Genomic DNA, 19832 nt, shown 5'->3' with positions numbered 1-19832 from the left:
TTCAAAATGTAAATTCATGCTTATTTCACACAAACGCTCTAATTTTCATTTTCCATGCTTTCTGGACTCTATAGCCTTGTCTCAAACATATTCTATAGGTTCTGTAGGTACCGCGCCATCGAAATAACGATCAATCTAACTGGCAGATCACATAACGAAACTATGTGCGCTTGGATTCATCAGGAGATCGCTTGCCATGCCCATACCCCCAGGCCATCAGACAACTAGCATATGTAACATACTCGCAATAAACTGTAATATGCGTCAGCAATATGGCGCCTTCATTAGGCCTACTTGAATGATTAACCCATTCGAAGCCACCCAAAAGCGGGCAGCCCGTTTCGTTACCTCACGGTATGAACCTCGGCGGCCTTTCAGTGCTGCTATCATGAAATCATCTCTCGGCCTGAAATCATTAGCGCTTCGTCGAAAAAATTTCAATTCTTTCTGTCTTCCAGAAACTGTACTTTAACTTCACAGCACTTCAGGACGACCTTCTACGCACTCCGGTACGATCAGCCCGCCGTTTTTTTAATTCCTCGGGCGTACACCGATTGCACGGCTCCATTTATGCATTCAACAAATCGTTTCTTCCTACTGCTATAGAGAATTGGAATGATCTGCCCGAACACGTTGTCATTGAGAATAATGCATCCAGATATAGGCAGCCACTCAACGAATTCAACGAATAGTATTTCTTTTTCTCTGTGCCCCGTATCAGCTATAGCTTGCACTGCAATCCAATAAACATGCTTTACTGTACTCGTTGTATTGCTGTAGTCTGCGCTGCTGTATGTTTGTGTTTTTCCTCCATCAAAAATGACCGTGCTTGATTACTTCAGCGTGTCACACTTTGCATTATTTTGCTCAGTTCTGCAGGAAGGCGATCCAGTTCCCGACCAACAGTGCGGATCGCTTCTCAATGATACAGCTTTCTCGAGCCCTATGCCGATGCCAATGGACGACGTAGTCTGCTCCCCACACGGAATTCGTGGTGATATCAGCCAACTGAAAACGACGGTCTCATTTACTAAATTCTTGAAAAATGCTGCGGAGTATTCTTCCATCATAATGCAGTGTATCTTTTCGCAGTCTTTACACTCCCTTCCTAATGACTGCAACTCATCGGCAAAGGAATTCCAGTGCAGAAGTCAGGAGGATGTAAAGTTCAAGAGCACGTCATATTCAGTGATGTTAATTTCTTGGGAACTAACCAATTCTTTACTCCAAAGCAGCACGGATTTCTAAAATTGTTTTCGAATGAAACCCAGTTAATGGTCCTCGTTGATGACCTGCGCGTATCTTTAGACTCTGGATTCATAACAGACAGCTTACTTTAAGATCTTTCAAAAACTTTCTGTTACTTTTAAACCTGAGCCAACTTAACACTGATCTTGCCTTCCTCACTGACCGCACTCAGTTTGCAAAATGACGACTCGACATTAGCACCAGTGCATTCAGGAGTACCACCAAGGGTCGTTCCTTGGACCATTATTATTTTTACTCTAAATAAATGACTCGCCTCTCATCTGATACCTGATTGCCGATGGTTTTGTAATTTACATGCTAATTACTAACACAAAGGATATATGTGCGTACAAACAGATTTAGACCATTTATTAGTGCCAATCGTGGAAACTGCAATTAAACGTCTCTAAATGCAAATGCATGCGAGTAACCCATAACCAGCAAACAGGCTCGAACTATTTCATTAACAATATTCGTCTCGATTCTGTGTCATGTCACAAGTACATTGGCGTTAATATATCTTATGACCTTTGTTGGCGCTTCATATCAAATCCAGCACTTCGAAGACAAAGCGCATGCTTGGATACGTTCCGAGAAATATTTCTTCATCTCCACCGTCACTGAAGAAGGTACTGTATGCTACACTTAATCGCCCACAGCTTGAGTATGCATCTTCCATGTGGGTCCACTGCACCATCACGTTAATTAACTAAGGGTTGTACAGAATCGAAGCGTCCGTTTCATTGTTGGAAATTATTATCGGACTGCTAGTGTAACATATAACCTTGAACTTCCCTTACTCTCTGCTCGCCATACGATTTACTGTCACAACCCTCACTTGAAAGCCACCTGTGTAAAGTCACCATCTTTCATACCGCATCACGTTGACCACAATCGAAAATCAGCTGTTCCTCACTGCAGGACAGTCACTAATTCCTTCCTTCCTAAAACGTGCAATAACTTGAATGATATTTCACGGACAGCCATCACCGACCCTGCGCGTTTTAGAACTAAATAAATCACACTGTTAGAATCAAACTAATCGTTGTTCGTTGTTGGGCCATACATAGATATCGATCGTCTGCGGTCATACCAGTCATGCTTAGTGCGTAGTAAGCAAACACGCGATAATCCGAGAGTAGGGCGCGTCGTCTGATGAGCAACGCACGAGCAGTTCTTCCCTCCGATGTGATGCCGACTGAAAGACATATTAGACTGCGATTGCTCATCGCATATCTCGAACCTTACACAGCACACTGTGCACCGAAGGAGGCACATGCTCGCGTTGTCGTCGCCGATGTGTACGGGTGCGAGCACGATCAGCTGTTTGTTCTGCAGTCTTCGGCAGCCCTCAATAACAGCAGGCCGTTGCTTTCGATTGCAAGCAGCTTACGCAGCAGAACGCAAAGCTACGGCAGCTACGGAAAGCAACTGCCCTCCGTGATGCGTGGTTAATTTAGGTAGGTCCTCGTCTAAAAACGTTGTCCGTGGTTGCTTGGCGCCGTGTTTGCCGGCTGGCCATGGTTCCGGTGGGCGCCAGCTCATGTGACCATGATTCGCTTTCCTGTCAGGGGCGAACTTTCTGGCAGTCAACGGGCTGCCCGAGCGCGGTAAATCAAAGAGGCCCAATGGAAGAAATCGATGAGGACCAAGTGCCCCATCGTGCGAAGCCGGAGCGGCGAGTGCTGAGGGTTCAATAAAACTTGTTGCTGGGCGAGTTGGTGGCACATACTTTTTGTGTATCCTCTCATCCGACATCTCACGCCTTTTCACCCTCTTTTATCAACCTGCTTCTGTGTCACATCGTCAATGCCACATGCCAAGCTAGGCGTCTCGCCCTCAGCCTAAGAAAAGGATGGATTCCGGATTAAGTTATTACACTTTTCGGACCAGTCAAGCCTTCGTGGGGACATGCAAAAAGAATGTGCAAGATTCTCAGAGCAGAGTTATGGCGTGAAGTAAGACTTTTCCAGGACTGGCTACGCTTGACTTCCTGCACCCTTTACCCAGAGTGGCTCGCTCCACGAATGTACCGCTCCCTCAAGTCCCAGGCTGCGCAGATTACAGTGGTAAATTGGGCTTTTCAACTTACGCACCTCCTCAGAAGTGTGGGAAGAAACGAGCGAGAACTGAGAAAGCCAGTCTTGGTCGTGGGGAGCGTTACCATTCCGGAGAACGTTTTGCAGAAAGGGCCAAAGTTTGTCCTTGAGCCGTATGTGCCAGCTCACGAACTGCTCGCCTCCAACAGGAACATCGGACAGAAGGTCAATGCGGAAGAACGTGAGAGGTGCATCCTGGAAGGTGTGGACTGCATGACGAAGTGTGCTGCAAGAACTTCCAGACACCGCTCGAACCGTGTTTTAGATAGCGTTGTGAAGCATTTTAAAGATCACGAACTTTACCTACTGCAGGCGGACAAAGAAGAGGGCTTCCTCGTTATGGAGCAGGGTGCTTACAACGCAAGAGCCTCGGAAGCCGTTGAGAAGAACTTAGTGCGCGTGAGAAAAGTGTAAAAACCAAGTTCATGAATTTCTGTAAAGAGCTAAATTTGACCAAGATAGCGAATGATATTTCCCGCTGTACAGGCAACTAACTACCTGAACGTCTTTTTCACGGCAAAAACTCACAAACCTGGTTTTCCGTTTAGAACTATTATTGGTGAGAATTCCTCTTGGCAGCAATGTGTCAGCCGATTCTTGTTGAAAAACCTAAAGTTGATTAATGTAGAAGACCCTTTCCTGACTAGGAAGTCTCAAGAAGTAGCAGAGTTTCTCCAGAATGACCGACGGGCTGGTTACGCGTTCTCAGTTGATGTTGAGGATTTATTTTATTCTTTTCCTCAAGCTGAACTTTTACTCGTTGTAAAGGAGTCCACTGAAAAATCGGGGGAGCTCTCCTTTCAGCCCGCAGTAGGTGTGTCCCTCGACAATTTTTTAAAGCTTTTAGAATTTTATTTGAGTGTCACTTTTATCCAATTTGACAAGCAGCATTTTCTGCAACGCAACGGCGTTTGTATAGGGTCCTGTGTGACGCCTATATTATGTGACATTTTTCTAGCTTATATTGATCGCCTTTTGGGTCAAGCTTTTAGCGAAGGCCCGGTTTTAAAGGTTTTTAGATCCGTTGATGATTTTTTAATCTTTTTAAAAGGTTGTAATGACTCTCTGCTTACGAACTTTCAGTTCAGAATATCTTACAGTTGTTTAATGACAATGGCAAAGGACTGTCTTTTACCCGCGGACTCCCGGAGAATGGCGAGATACGCTTTTAGACCTGAAGCTTAGGTTAACGAAGGGACACACCTGCTGGGCGTATTTCCCACGGGCCAAAAAAGCACTCCTGCCCTACGATTCCTCCCATTCTAAGACTATAAAAAGAGCCATTGCTTCGCACTGCTTAGAATATGCGCTTCGTAAGTCGTGTTCGCACCAAATGCACGGTAGCTTCCATAATCAGATTCGCAGGCTGCAGGCTTCCCTTGTTCGGTCCTGACGGCAGTCGCTGAAACCCCCCTAAAGAAGCTCGGGCCCCGACGAACGATGGCTGGAACTGAACGCGCGAGGGCCAATCCCGAGGTGATGCCTCACATTCATAAGGTTTCTCATAACCTCAACAAAGTGGCCAGTAGTCACAATGCGCCTCTTATTTTCTCGGCGCCAAATAAGTTGGCCAAACTATGCCCCCGCATCTGCGGGGAAGTTGAGCGCAGTTGCAAGAAGCAACATCAAGAATCCTTCGTCAAATGTGCCCTGGGAGTGGTCTACATCCTTCCCCTGTCCTGTGGAAAATGCTATATAGGGCAGACGGGGCGCTGTCTCAACGACCGTTTAAGGGGGCATTCTCGAAACTTAATCCTACAAGATAAGCTCGCGAATTTGGTTTCGCATGTTCTGACGTGCAAGTGCGAGCCCCGCTTTAAAGAGGCAAAGATTCTGGGCAGGAGTGCAAGTACAAAAGCCAGAGTTTTGCTGGAGGCATTCTACATAAACAAAAAATCGAGTAATTTCATCAGCGACGCGTCAATAAGTTTGTTCTCCTCCGAGCGCGCTTTTCTGGAAAGGTTCCTGTAAGAATCACACCGCCTCTTCTGTGCGTGCCTGTTTTTCTCTTTCGTTTTTTTTTTTCTGTAGGTTCATCTTCATTGCCTGTTTGCCCCCCCCCCCCCCCCTCTCCCTTCCCCCTTTTCGCAGATGATACATTTTGGTACTCATTCTTTCTTCGATTGTAGATATGTAATCGATTTTCCCATTTTCTTATTTTTTATTTTTCTGTCAAGAAGCCCACAGCCGCCCTAGTGTCATGTGCGCATGCGATGTGTACACGTATATATTGGCATCTGTTACATAAAATAAGGCCAGTTGTTAGTAGCGTTCGTCCTTGTCGTGTCTCCCTCCCGTGCTCGTCTCCTTTGCGCTACATCTTTTTTCAAGTGAGTGCTGAGGGATCGCCATGGTACCGGATGGAGCTGTTGGACGACGATTTTCTCTCGAGGTACCGCTTATGGAAGCCTGCCGCGCTGGAACTCTTGACTGTGCTGCACCGCTACCCTGACGGACGAGGTTGCCCCGTACCACCGCTGCTGCGACTGCTTGTTGTTGTTGGTGGTGGCTATTTATTAATAAAATAACAATGGAAGCTAGGAAAAGATTTCGCTAGCTGCGGCATCTACCATCGAAACCCGAAGCACCTCAGCTGCATGCGGCTAGCGGTAATAAAAGGACAGGGGCAGGGAAATAAAGGATAGGGGTAGTGCGGCAATGTACACTGTATGAGCACAGATACAGGATGCGGAAATACAGTGCGACTGCTTACCGCCCGTTGCTTTTACGGTGCGGGAACTTGCAAGTTGACACCAGCTACCTTGTCAGTGGCATCAACGGTATCCGCCGTCATCGCAGCCACACTGTTTCCGGCACTGAAGCCGAATATATGTGCGCAAACTATCGCCGCCTCACTGCAGGCATCGATGCGACTCCGGTGTCACGCTTTGGCTCGCACCGGGAACAGTCGTGTTATCAGAAAGACTGTGCCTGCTGCACTCTAGCATCGACAAAGCATGTCCGCGCATGTGGCGGCTATGCGGCGGGCGCGACCAACTGTATGCGCCTGGCTGCAGCCTCTTTCACGTCGAAGCCGCCTGCGCTGTAACAAGAGGCCCACTATCGCTATCACTTAGCTGTCATCTCACAGTAAACCTGCGCTAGACGGGCACGTTCGAATGGCATCTGAGTCGAACGGCATCCGGACTCGACGGACTTCCGTGGTGCTACACGACACTTTCCAAACGCATTCGAAACTTCTGCAGCTCCTTTTCAGTGCACAACTACGGCGGCGCTCACTGCAGCCACACCAGGATGCACGGCAGGTATGAGCGTCCCCTTTGAAACGGGGTGATGGCCACCATGCTCAGCTTTTTTTTCCTCCTTTCTTTTATTTAACTTCGTTATAAGTTATTAAAATTCGCCATTTTCTTTAAATACGTCTTCTTACACTTTGAACCTTATGTCACCTCTCTGCTTTTGAGCCACCAATCTTTCAATCGCTTTTTTGCTCATTTCTACCGCAGATTTATTTACATGACCATTGTTATCTCTAAACCCTAAGGCCCCAGGAAAAGTAACTGTGCCTGCATCGACATCAGGATGGATACCATATCACATTTTAGAATGAGGTGTTCTCCTTCACTGGACAGCACTCCTGTCCTGGTGGTGGGATCGACTTGACCGCCGAAAGCTCCATGGCTAAGAAACAAAGCCGTTGATTTGCTACTCTTAGCACAGACCGTACGTACACTAATTTCTCTCTCATTCCTTTCGTTCCTTCTCTCAGAGGGCGGATGCAGAGTACGCCGAGAGTGAGAGAGCTGCCGCCTCTTTCCTTTATTTATACATCATAAGCAGGAGGGAGGAAACTTCCTGCACTACCTCCCAGCGGCTACCATGCAATCCCTCCTTCAGTTGCGTTCATAACGAATGGTATACGAGTTGTCTATCTCCATGGCAACGGGCAACCGACACACATCTGCTTCACGCGCGGATGGTCCATACTCGGAGGGGAGGTGGGCGGATCCATGTGCCGTTTGTCCGCCTGCTCTGCGCACGGCCTCTCCCGCGCTTTACTTTGGGTTTTCGCACACCCTTCCTTTGCTGTTGTGACATGTTAAAATTGGTTGAGCTTCTGGTCAACAATGGCGACCTCAGAGCTGGGCCAATGCACGGGGAACGGAGAACATATTTTCCGTGGTTTTATTGACACATATATCGTTTCTGTTACTTTCAGTCTATATATGTCTCAAAATACACTATGTCTATGTTCCGTACGATACAGATAATGCGTGCAGACGCATCAGAGGTTTCAAGTTTATCTCAACGGTGCAGCTGACGTTTTCAGTACGTCATTCACACAATACATGCCCGATCATTCCTGCATAATGTTCACGCATTACAGAAGGATCATTCTGTGCACAGGAAGTGCATGCAATTTAATGCATGCACGAAGTGACTAACAATCGCAGATAATTGAAAAAAAAAACTGTTTAGTTTTTATGTAAACACCTGAAAGCAGACCATTATCACGCAATGGTCTTCACTGTTCATGCTAATATATGCGACACCAATACAATTCAGTTAACCTGCAGGTGCATAAACGGTTCTCTTGTGCGGACCAAACCGGATGACTGTTCTTCAACAGCAGTCGTAGTTCATGATCCACTGGGCCCGAATTGAGCGCGGCTCCCGTTAGCGGCTGCCACCGTATCCGTGCGGGTATCGCTGCACTCTTCGCGATTTCGAAGGTCACGAGCACAAAATGATGACACGAAGGAACGCGATGCCAAAGTTTCCGTGACCGGCGCCGCAATTAAAGCGGGCAACAGCACCCGAGACAGCGCGACTGACGGAGTAGGCGAAGTACGCAAACAATGAGCGGCGGTTGCAAAAGGCCGTGCGGGTCAGAAATTAAAAAGGAATAGCGTGCGTGAGAGAGAGAGAGCTTTTCTCCTTTCAGAACCTCCTTGCGGTTAGATCTTGTTCTTTACTACAGACGCTAGCGCCAGTTCCTCCTTCAGTTATATTCACAGCGGATGGTGTAAGCTAGAGGTACAGCTTCAGCAGAGGTTTCTCCGATTAGCCGGAACGGAAGTTGCTCAGCCTAAATTAACCATCAGCGCGTGATCCCTGAAGTTGTAAGTTGCGACTTGCTACATCATCACTATTTACCGAAAAGGAAAAAAAAAAAAACATCTACAGCCATTGCTGTGATCGACCCAGAACAGTTTGTGCAGCCCACGCAAGAAAGGCGGGCTACTGGTTCAAAACAACAAAAAAAAAAAAAGCCGAACACGACGGAGCGACGCAAACGGCGAAAAGAGGGGCGCCTGTCACGGCGAAGCCAGTCACGCAGCGATCTGCTTGCGTCGCGCATTTACACTAGAGGGCAGAAAAGGAGCTGCCTTGACCCGTCTAATTTTGGACGGAACTAATGCGCATGGAATCCCCCGCATTACCTCTGCTCAGCTATATACTTGAACTGAAATAAATTGTGCGCTAACTTTTGCTCGTTTGCGCCAGCATTATGCGTCTGGGAACACTGAGTGGCGGTGATTTTAATGGCGCAGCGAACCCCGTGTTCAAAATTCAGATTCCAATAGCGTTCCGCGGCGGAAGACAGGCAGTGCCAGCGAACACAAAGGTGCTTAAGATGTGATACAAACTGCGCCGTAAACGTGCAGTCAGCGACCTACCGGCCCGGCCCGCATTGCAGTCTGGAGTCTGAAACAGCTTGCGCAGCCAACGGATTTTTGCTTTATTCGCTCACGAGCCACGAGGGGTGAACAGGATGACGCATAACAGCGGGCGCTAATGGAGCGGGCACTGAGCTATGCACACGGCTCATTGCCCTCTCGTTCCCCTTGACAAGGACGAAAGCACAAACGAGAGAGAGGGAGGGGGGGAGGCCCCACCTACCGTGGTCAGCCAGCCGGTTCGGGGCAGATCACTGGGGCAGTAGTTAGGATCAAGGCCCTTTCAAGGACGCGGCAGAGAGCGAACGGAAGGGCCTTCCTCCCCCTTTGCAAGCAACCTCCGCTTCGTCTCGCTATCGCGCGGTTGCAGCAGCCACGCTCTTCCGTAGCCGCTGCCGGTCTATGCGGCGACAAGACGTGGCTGCATACGAGACACGATGCACTCCAACAGTGCGTACAAGACGGAAATGCCCGAGGCCTTGCGGCTGAGAAGCTGCTCTGTTCTGCAGAAAGTCCAGTCTGGCTCGGGCGCCGGAAAAGTGGGCGTCCACCAGCTTTTTGGTGCGTTGATTGAAGGCCAGCCAAAGTACGGGTGAATGAGTCGGAACGAAAATGGTTACACCGGGGGGAGTGAAAGTACCCGAGGCGACAGCCGATCACCGGACAGGGTGTACCGCAACCAGAGGGAAGTGACAAAGTGGCCATCGTTTCGCGCGCGCTGCAACCGGTTTTCCTCCTCCCCCCTCCGGGCTGAGGGAGTGAGAAGTGCCGACGCAACGCGCCTTTTCGAGAAGAGCGCTTTCGCATCTGCGCAGGGGGGGAAACCCGCGGCCACTTGACGGTCCGCTCTCGCCAGCGCCACAACGACATGCGAGTTCTCTTACTGTCCGTGGGCCTACTGGCCCTTGGTTCGAACCTCCGCTGCGATGCGCACATCTTGGGGAAAGGTGAGCGTTGTGCTCTTCGGAGCTTTATTTCTTTTTCTGGAAAACTTCATAGCCATATGAGCGGTTGGGAGAGTACGCGCCGCTGAAGTATCGTTCGTGACAGCCGACTCAAAACGGCAACTGCAGCGTGTCTACTTGTCACGGCCACTGAAATCCTGATGAAAGCAGCCAGTCTTTACGCCGTGGAATTATGGGTGGGGAAAAAAAATATCTAGAAGTAATTTGTTCCCGTAAGCATACGCGATTTTAGATCGAACAGTGAACTTGTTCAACACCTTGCTTTCAAGTAGTTGTGATATAAAATTGCATTGCCTGTCTGCGTCGTACAGATGACCGTTATATATCTTTTATATTTACCTTCTTCAGCGAAAGCCATCTTCATGCGACCAAAACCTTAATTCAATTCTTTAGGGTGGTCCATTGTAACCATTCATCGCATTAGATATCTTCGTTGCTTGCAATGTACTACGTCTACACACTACCGTCATGTCAATAGGGCATTCCATTTCGAAAGTAAACTGAGAAAAAGAAATGAGCTCAGCAGTATAAAAAGCAGCTTCTTTATTGCAAGAGCTAAGATGAACGCAGGAGAAAAAAAGGAGATAAGAAAAGTAATAGCGTGAAGCGATAGGCACGCTATGGTCAGCGCCCGTCTCCCTACGGCTGGGCCACGCGAAGCACCGGCCTACGGTAAATTGATTTGCTTGCTAGCAACTCACCCTGCCAACCGGCGGAATAGTTTTACGAAGAGCTGTCCATTGCGAAACATTCTGAGTAGCCTTGCGGCAAGTCAAAGGTCTCTCGCGTGCTCCGGCGACGCCCGGGCACGTCCTCGCCAACGCTTGTGACGGTGGCTTCGGCGTACAGCCTGCTCACCACACGGTCGCCGGATCACGTAAAAATGCCCCTCTGCTGCGCGATAAGTCCCTGCGCGTTATGTTTTTTTCTAAATCAATCGAGAGCCCCCTATAGCCCACGTGTCGGACCCACACACTGCAGCAGCAAGACTCGCAGCGGTGATTCTCTCCGTGGCGGGCAAGCGCACTTCCTTTCCCCGTGCGAAGGGGAAGAGCCCCTTCCGTTTTCTTCGCCAACGATAGCCGGCCGTGGCGTATTTCTCAGAGAGCGTGCCTGCAGGCTTCCTCGCATTCCAAGACCGGAAAGTGCATGCACTGATACTCGTAAATGGCGTTTGTTCGTAAGAAGGGAAGCTGGGCGAATAAACGCCGCCAGCACATTGGCGCCGTACGCTTCCTGTCCACTCGGAGGTGGCAATCGACAGACGGTGCTGATCGAGTCTCGTCGGGCAGCTTCTTTCCTTTCTGTCTTGAATCCGAATTCGCCTGTCTGGTTCACAGAAACACCCCACAAATATCGCAAACTGTGCGATATACGAATCGTGCAAAAAGTCGTGCCAAGCAACTTGGACTGCACTACTGCCCACATAATTAGCGAATGAAGGTTTCACCCATCGAAGCGATTCTGGTTTAGGTCACAGGCTACCCTTGTCACGCCTCTGGAGCAAAGCCAAACACGATGTTTTCGAGTCGCTCGTCTTGTTTGTCGGCGTTCCAATGAACGGCGTTGGTTTAGACCCGGTAGCGCTGCATTGTTTCAATGGCGACCGAGGGAAGAAACGGGCTTCTTCCGTCTCGTCTGCGCAGCCATCTTGTGCTCAGTTAGTGAACTGTGGTGGTGGTCGCTAATGCAAGTAGCGGAATGCGGCCTGCCCTGACCACTTTTGGCCGGCTCTTTTTTACCTCACGCGACATGCCATGCAGCGAGGCAGTGATTGACTATAGCGAGCTCATCCAAAATGGCGTCTCCTTGTCCGGAGGGATAGAAAACAAATACGCAAACAAAGCTTGCTATCATCCGTGAACACGGTACCTGTAGTGATGTGTAATGCTTCCGAATCAATGCCGAGACTTTCTGTTGCCGCGGCGCTGAGAGCTTGGATAAAGCAGCGATCTTGAAAGGAGGGCACCGAGGGCCAATTTCTGCCGTTGGCAAAAGCACGACTCTTTCCGGCCATGACGATCGACGCGTTTACTGAACCTGATGATGGCAGTGACGTCGGCAACCGCCTTCTGCTGTGGAGTGTTGACTGGGGGGGAGGACCTCGATCGAGGGCGAGCGAAACGCGCCGTAGCTAGCTGCGTCCTTCCCGGCAGTGGAGCGAGGCCCGTGCCAGGCCAAGAATCCGTTCGGCCGAGGCTTCCTGGACGGGACGTGCATGCCGTTGGTCAAGTGCAAGCAGACGCTGCGAGGCATCATCCGGCTCAACTTCCCCGTGGTCTGCGGCATCGAGCTCCTCTCGCCCATCGTCTGCTGCCCGCACATGCACGGACCGCACAGACAAGGTGCCAGACTTTCGCAGACATCGCGTGCCGAGAGGCCGAGCACACTCGGCGCTAGCCTTGTCACGTCGTCCCCCCGACGCACGCACGCTCAATGCTTGCCCTCGGTGCTCGACCTCACGGCAAGCGGCTTCGAGTCAGGCGCGTTAATAACGTCGTCTCAGACGGGGCTTCAACTCGAGGCCCATTGTTGACTATTACTGCTGGTCATGGTGGAAGTTATATAGTGTTGTGCCCAGGTGTCACAATACCTAATGCTTTGAATTAATTATTATCACTAGTTTAAGAGCCGGCCGATGCCACATTCTCAGTTTTATTGCTATCAAATGTAATTATGAAGATACCGTTGAAAAATGCCCTTTAACATGAGAACGTTGCATAATGTTTGTAAGCAACTTTACTGTGAATAAAAACAGCATTTTGCGGCGCCTGCAACTCGTATAGAAGGACTGTCCTAGTCTCGGAAATCGATGTAAGCGGAGGACTGGTTATAACTCCATAAGTTATCTGGAAAGTTCCGTACTTCGACAAGATTATAAATATCTACTTGTTAATTAATTAGCGTGTGCAATAAATCCGCTTTCGTGCAATAGGGCTGAGGGCGAGAGTATGAACATCGGGCCTGGCGAAACTCAGCAGGCTGCGAATTCCATTAAATATGAAGTGAATTACACATTCACACGTGGCACGGCTAATGGGCGTACACATCGCTGGAAGAATTTTTGAACACAGCCTGGCTGGAAGACATGAGTCGCTCTGCGGTTCGGCCTGCACACGTCTCGGCTGCAGCAACGCTAGCACGTGAACGAAATGGCCAAATGTAGTATAGTCGTACACAACTCAAGAACGAACCGGCAAATTCCCCTCCAGCCAATGGCGTCGACCGATCCCCTTGTACTAATTATTAGCGTGAAATCGCAGGCAGTGGCATCGAAACGGGGAGTGGCATGAAAATCAATTCGAAGCCATCGGATGGAGGGCCTCATTTGAGGGTCCGCTTCTGTCTTGAGTTGTAGTTGACTGTGCGGCCCTCTATGCGAGCTCCCTGGAGTAAGAACGCGCCAGGAGGGGAGGGCTACTGGACGGGCACTGAGTTATGTCTGCTGTCTACGCAATGTCTTTTACCGGACATGCCCTAAGGTGGCCACGGACCGGAGGCTGCAGGCACAGGGAGAATTCGTTCCCTTTGATGCATGCCCACGGGCGTGGGAATTTAATAGCAACTTTTTATCGATCGCTCTCTCATAGAATTAATTCTTTAGTGTGTGCGAGCGATTTATTTTCTTTTTTTGTAAATTCATTTCTAAACGCAGCTGCGCTTCGCAAGGAACGAATGGTTAACGAGGTGCAGGTTTTGAAGTACAAGGAAAAAACAGAGCGTCCTTTTGGCTATGCGACAGCTGCCGTCATTCTAGCTCCAGCGCTAATCCAGGATCTTAAAACGCGCGGCGACCTTTCCCTAGCGCTAGTTTCCTGAAAACGTGCTGTTGCCGCCCAGCGCACGATGTACTGTGCTTTTTGCGCATAAAGCTTGCGCCATTTGGAAAAAGGCTTCCGGCGCGAAGGCTCGCCTGCTGTAGGCCGCGCGACGTTATTCACTGAAATTCGCCTAAAGAGCGTTTTCAGAAGCCTTCCGTGGGATTTATTAATGCAAGCACGCCAACTAACAGCAGCTATCCACTCATGTTTTGAAGCCTTCTCCGCTTTTTAATGTGTGCAGTGGTGCAGTAGCGCGTTGCTTTTCTAAACCCATTGCGTTTAACATGCTCGGCTGTGGAACCGATGCGTTTTTTGTGGTGACAAAAAAACAAACTCCCAAACTTCCTCGGCAAATTTTCGCGTTTTTTTTCTCTCTTTTGTTCTCCGCGGCATTTTCAACGCACGTCACACTGCCGCAACACCCAAACACAAGATCGTTTCTGCAAATGAATTGAAAAATGAAAACAGTTGATTCGCATTGGTTTAGCGGCCACCATCAGTGCGACACGAAATATGCGAAACTTTTCCATGAGCCATTAGCAAACTGGAAACTGGCTTTCGGGGAAAGGAAATGGCGCAGTATCACCGATATATCGGCGGACACCTGAACCGTGCCGTAAGGGAAGGGATAAGGGAGGGAGTTAGAGAAGAAAGGAAGAGGTGCCGCAGTGGAGGTCTCGGTAATAATTTCGACCACCTGGGGATCTTTGACGCGCACTGACATCGCACAGTAGGACAAAAAAAAAATGGACGTGCGGCGCAGTCTCTCTGCGGGGCTTCCTTTTCACTTGCCATAAACTAATCCCGTTTCCCCTCTATCTTCGAGCATGGCACCTGCCCAGCTTGCATACGTGCGGGTCGTCTTGTATATGCGGCGCCTAGCTGCGCGGCAGAAGAGCTGAAACGAAAAGCACGCTCTTTCTGTAAAAGGCTTTTAAAAAGACCTGGACCAATCGGAGTCGCGACCTTTTCCTTTTGCACGCAGGGGATTTTGTCAGCCCAGTGAACCCATTTAACGTGTTAGATGACATCTTTAAAAGCATCCCCGGTCTAGGATCGGAATTGGGAGGCCCACATGTCGGCACACGTAAGTTGCTATTCTCGCTCCGCATGGCCGTCTCACTCTCTCCTCTGCTTCACATGTCCTGCCCGCTTTAACAGCAGCTTATCCCCACGCAGTGCTCCTCGCTTCCAAAGAAGGATGCGCGCCGTGTTCTCCGTGAGAGCGCGCTGGTTTGCGCCACTGCGCTCGAAGAAAAAAAAAGCGCCAAAACAAAATAGAAGGTTTCAGAACCCGGAGGGTGTTACAGTGGACCAATGAAGAAAACATCGCTGTTGCCAGCATATAGGCATTGCCTGCGGTGTATCCTGCGCACGCGTGGGAGTACGCACTTCTGGACTCTCACGCGGCGTGAGTCTCCGCTGCATCCTGCATTTTAAATTTAGATGCGCTTATCCCGCAAGTTTGCCGACAGCGGACTCGGTTGCCACTCGGCCGGCACGCGCGCACAGGCGCGCCAACCAACGGCGAATTTAACGAATCGAAGGAGGTGATTGCAGGCTGCTCGCGCCGCGAGACTCTGCGGGCATCCGGCTTTGCGCATGGCCTTAAACGCAGCAGCGACCCTTAGTTCTGCTTGCGCGTAGAATGTAGTGCAAAACGCGCTCTGCTTGTCCGTGTTTCCTTGCATCCGATGACTGCGCTGTTCAAAAACTTGCCCGCCACCTTGGCAGCGCTGACAGCGCTCAACAGCTGCCGTGCCGTGACCAAGGGAGAACGCGTGGCGTTCGGAATGAAAGGCGCCCCGAGCTCGGCGGCACACCTCTTGTCCGAGGCAGGCAGAAATGAAAGTGGTGCGCAGTCGCTGTTGGTTGAGTGGAATAAAAGGAGTGTCTTTGCAGCTGAAGCGCCCGTTCTGTGCGAGTGGGCGCTCTAACGAACCTTGTGTGCCTCAGCTGGACCATTCGGCCCCTACGGAGTCAACATTCCGGGCGTGAATTCATTTGAGGACTATGTGCGCTTCCTCGGCCTTCCGCACCAAGGGCACGACTTTGGAGCGATACCAGGTAAATGTCTGCATGGTTTGTCACGCGAAAATCAGCCTGCCGTTCCGAAGGGCGCTCGAGACTGGTTAACACGCACAGCATCTCCAGAGAAACTCACCGCGGTGTCGTGAGGCACGTCAGCGGACTATGTCGCGGGAAAATAACGGCGTAGGATAAAGGGGGAAGGGGACACTGGCATCTGTGAGCTTCACTGAAGATGGTCTGAGCCCCAGCCGCCATCACTGAAAATTCCCCGCAAATCCTCCCATGGGCTACCAGACGTTTTGTCGATAATTTTACTGATGAAAGAACGACTTCAGACAACACGGACAGTTCATACAAATCTCCCGTACGTGCTACACTGAAAACACAAGAAAACCACTAACAGAACGCCGTGGAAATCACCCGGCATCCTTCCCGACCAAAGCAGCAGCTGACAAGGTCAATTCTTTTGTTCCACTTGACCAATACACTGCCTGACCACGACAGCCATGTGAAGAGCCATGTAGAACGCCCCAAGCTTCGCAAGGACTCTGCACAATATGCAGTCCTGAGGACGCACTTGAACACGTGTAGAACAGAGGCAAATAAAATGAAATAATATATACGCAGCACCAAAAAACGATAACGATAGAGTGCGTTGCGTAGCAAAGCAGAACTTAGAAGTGCCGGATTTGGCGAAATTACAGACCGATTCATTGCATTGTTAAAGAAAACAAAAGCCAAACATGGTGGCAACTGCCAGCACCCCGTTCCAAGGGGGAGGCTCGTGTCTTGCATACTTCATCCTGCTTGATTTTGTAATGTCCCCGCCAAGCGCACAAGTTAAGCGCACTTACGGGGAATGCGCTTCGCCATCCCGAGTGACACTTTCGGTGCTAAAAGAGAAAGGAAAGTGCGCTCGTAGTAAAAAAAAAAAAATGACGACACGAAATGAGCGGAATTTTTGAAGAGGTCGACGAAAAAGAAAGCTCGTAAAAGTTGACTGTTTGACGTGATCGCGCAAATAAAATGAGCTTAAGCAGTTTCTAACAATTGGAAACCAATAGAAACAGAAGAAAAGCCCAGACCAGCCAAGACGATCCAGAATTTTGACAACAAACAAGATGGCGGCGTGCAGAGTTCCTTTGTTGTGTTGCTTCGCTTGTAGCTATAAGGAAGAAATATTTTAAAAGAAAAACGGTGTTATAGCAGGCAAAATAAACTTGCGAGTACTTTTTTTTTATCCGCCATACATGTAGTGCCTTCAGAGTCGCTGCTGTCGAGGTTGCGCACTCGGCCCTCAAAGTGTGTTCTGTGAACGCACTCCCACCGGAGTGACACTCAACTTGCGACGTTTGGCAAAGCGCACTTACAGCGAGTGACACTCCGCACTTAGCCTGCCCGCATCACATGCCCAAAGAAACTGATGCAGCGCGGAGTTTCGCCGCAAAGAGAAAGGACACTGCTTGTCATAGGTCCCAGAGACGGGAGACGAAGGACTAGTCTGTATAGATACGGTGAGCAGCGTCAACGTTACTTCAGCCTTTATGAGTCGCCGGCAAAGGACGCACTGGGAAGTAAATGAAACGCGTAAAGCTCCACTGCTTTTTAAACTGCGCAATTTTCGGACGACCGGGTCCAGGCCGGTTCTCGTGGATACGTATTGTGAATAAATCAGTTTGCTTTATATAGGGTGAGGTAACATTGTGTCGCACCAGAGTTTCATTTTCCTTTCCTTGGCTCGTATTGTTATGTGTTCGTCCAGTGACTCTCTGCCTGGTTGCGTCACAGGGCCTTACGTTCCAACGATACCGCATCTGCCACAAGATGGCAGCTTCGGAATGCCAGTCAATCCCCAAGGTAACCTGCCAGGCATTACAGGCATGAGCTCCCTCGATATTGTGTGTCGAGGGAAAACATGACTACGTTCCTTGCGTTGTTAAGGAGCACGACCTTTCACAATCGCTGCAGGCCCAGCGCCCCTCCCACAGCCCTTCCCGCCTCTTGATGGTGGATCTGGGGCCCCCGTGGAGCCGGAATACCCACCAGCAGGTAATTCTCAATTTCCGCTATTCTTGCTTGCTCAAGTTCAGATAGCCTTAATGAGTTAATGCCCGTATATGCGGCCATTCTCTACTTTACAATCACAGTCATGCCACCCCTGGCGCAGCGGTCAAGCGGTGGCTGTTCCGAACACAGCCACCGGCGGGGCTGCTCTTCCCGAACTACCTCTCGCGACCAATCATTAATTGAACCGCATGCACGGTGGGCAGTTTGCTCACAATTCGTTGGGCAGTCTGCCACAAAGAAGCAGGCTTCAGACAAACGCTCAACGGCTAAATCAGGGTATTATAAGTGATAACGCGCTAAAAACTACGCTAATGAAATCCGGGAGGGGTGTGTACAAGCGCAGCTACAACTCACGAATGTCCGCGTTGTGGATGTACCACGTGGAAACTATTTTGCGTCACATGCATTAATGCGCCAAAAGCAGTACAAATTACATGGCCACCGATTAGTGGGAGGTGATCTGTCGACCGCCTCCGCCTAGCCCGGATTCCTCACCACCAACTCGTACCATGCTGGATCAGAGTCAGGAGAACGTCTTGTAAATTTCACCGGCGCACCATAAAGATAAATGTCGTGGCAGCGGGGTATGCGTGCTTTTACATGTCTTGAAACGCGTCCTCCTTCATATATACCAACATCCGCACTGCGCTTTGGCGTCAGTTTTGAAAGCGCGTCCGACAACATAAAAGCGAAGCGGGACTTTTCCGCGGGGGTACTGATGCCCGTTCTTCCTTTGTTGCGCAGCCGTGAACCCTCGGCCGCCGCGCGGGAACTCCCCCGGAACCGGGCCGGTCCCGCCTCGACCGGGAAACGCAGGTGAGTGACGTGGAGGGAATGCGGGTCTGACGATGGCTCGAGGCGTCGACCCGCCACTGCCGCATAGGCCTTCCCGGCCCCCGGTGTTCATGCCACGCTCAGTATAATATGGCACTGCCGGCGGCCCTTCGTGTCCACGATTATTTTGCACCAGTTTGTCAAGTTTTCGCATCACCGTTTTCTCTCGCGCTATTATTTTATTTACCGACTCGCTTTGTGCCAGCTGAACGCAGAGGGCAAGCTTGCTTTCGTCCGTAGCTCGATTCGCCACCCTCACCTCGGCATCGACCACATGTGCACAACGCAATGGCGCACCAAGAAAAGACGAGAGAACGACGACACCGCCGTCATTATTTTTAATCTGCGACACAGAAAACACGGTGCCCTCTTCCGATTGCTTGTCAGCTGCGGCGCTAATCGCGCGGCGACAAGCCTCTCGAGGGCGCACCGCGCAGCGATTGCCCCGCGCGGAAGTAATTACGGGGCAGGAAAGCTCTCCTCCCCGTGGCGAGAAAGAGTCGCCGCAAAGGCGTTTCGAAGCGAAGGTCACGTACGCTGCCTGCCGCCAGGTCATGCGCGGCAGACCTCCGCGGGAAAAGTGAAAGCGCGAGCGCCCTACATCGGCAGCAGGTGCGGGATTCCCCCGTGAAAGTTCGCGGCGAGCCCCTTGGAATTTATCTCTACGGGTACGGGAATCACTCTGCCTGATAGGACTGGAACGGACGCTTTCTCTAGGGCGTAATGGGCGTGCACCAGAAAGGGAGCGTTAGGGGTGTGCGAGTATAGTACTTCTTCCGAACCGAATCCAATGCGAACAGTGAGTGTAGCTTTGCTATCGAGTTGAATACGACTAGTAGAGCTTAAAACCAAATCGAATACGAATAGAACACTTTTGACGAACATTCGGTACTTGTGCGAATATTCAATGAGCAATCGTGAGGGACAGCGAAGCGCTGCTCTCGCAGTTATAGCTGTCTCTTTTAAAACACTGATCTCCATCTGGGGGTCGAAACACGAAGTAATAATTGGTTTTTTTTGGGGGGTGAAAGGAAATGGCGCAGTATCTGTCTCATATATCGTTGGACACCTAAACCGCGCCGTAAGGGAAGGGATAAGGGAGGGAGTGAAAGAGGAAAGGAAGAA

The 19832-nt window shown here is 50.2% G+C and overlaps 1 protein-coding gene and 1 long non-coding RNA gene across 16 annotated transcripts in view; both read left to right on the top strand.

The window, feature by feature from the left end:
- Window positions 1-1371, top strand: part of LOC144127612 (uncharacterized) — a 33272-nt gene extending 31901 nt beyond the window's left edge. Inside the window, exon 3 of the long non-coding RNA XR_013313555.1 lies at window positions 872-1371. This is a non-coding gene — a long non-coding RNA (uncharacterized LOC144127612). The remainder of the gene's footprint in view (window positions 1-871) is intronic.
- An 8008-nt stretch (window positions 1372-9379) lies between these two features.
- LOC144129428 (prostasin-like) overlaps window positions 9380-19832 on the top strand; it is a 91580-nt gene continuing 81127 nt past the window's right edge. For 2 of the 15 annotated variants that reach the window (XM_077663578.1, XM_077663577.1), the window contains exons 1-7: window positions 9385-9936; window positions 12111-12299; window positions 14761-14862; window positions 15732-15842; window positions 17595-17663; window positions 17775-17855; window positions 18618-18689. In XM_077663578.1, coding sequence (XP_077519704.1) covers window positions 9858-9936; window positions 12111-12299; window positions 14761-14862; window positions 15732-15842; window positions 17595-17663; window positions 17775-17855; window positions 18618-18689 — 703 coding nt within the window. In that variant the 5' untranslated portion in view covers window positions 9385-9857. Of the gene's footprint in view, window positions 9937-12110; window positions 12300-14760; window positions 14863-15731; window positions 15843-17594; window positions 17664-17774; window positions 17856-18617; window positions 18690-19832 lie in introns of all 15 variants that reach the window. The other 13 variants (XM_077663582.1, XM_077663583.1, XM_077663580.1 and 10 more) reach the window with 12 other exon arrangements.

Source organism: Amblyomma americanum, chromosome 4 (genome assembly GCF_052857255.1).
Source record: "Amblyomma americanum isolate KBUSLIRL-KWMA chromosome 4, ASM5285725v1, whole genome shotgun sequence".
In the NCBI taxonomy this organism is placed as follows: domain Eukaryota; kingdom Metazoa; phylum Arthropoda; class Arachnida; order Ixodida; family Ixodidae; genus Amblyomma; species Amblyomma americanum.
The sequence above is the reverse complement of the archived record's forward strand: the minus strand, read 5'-3'. Positions and strand labels throughout refer to the sequence as shown.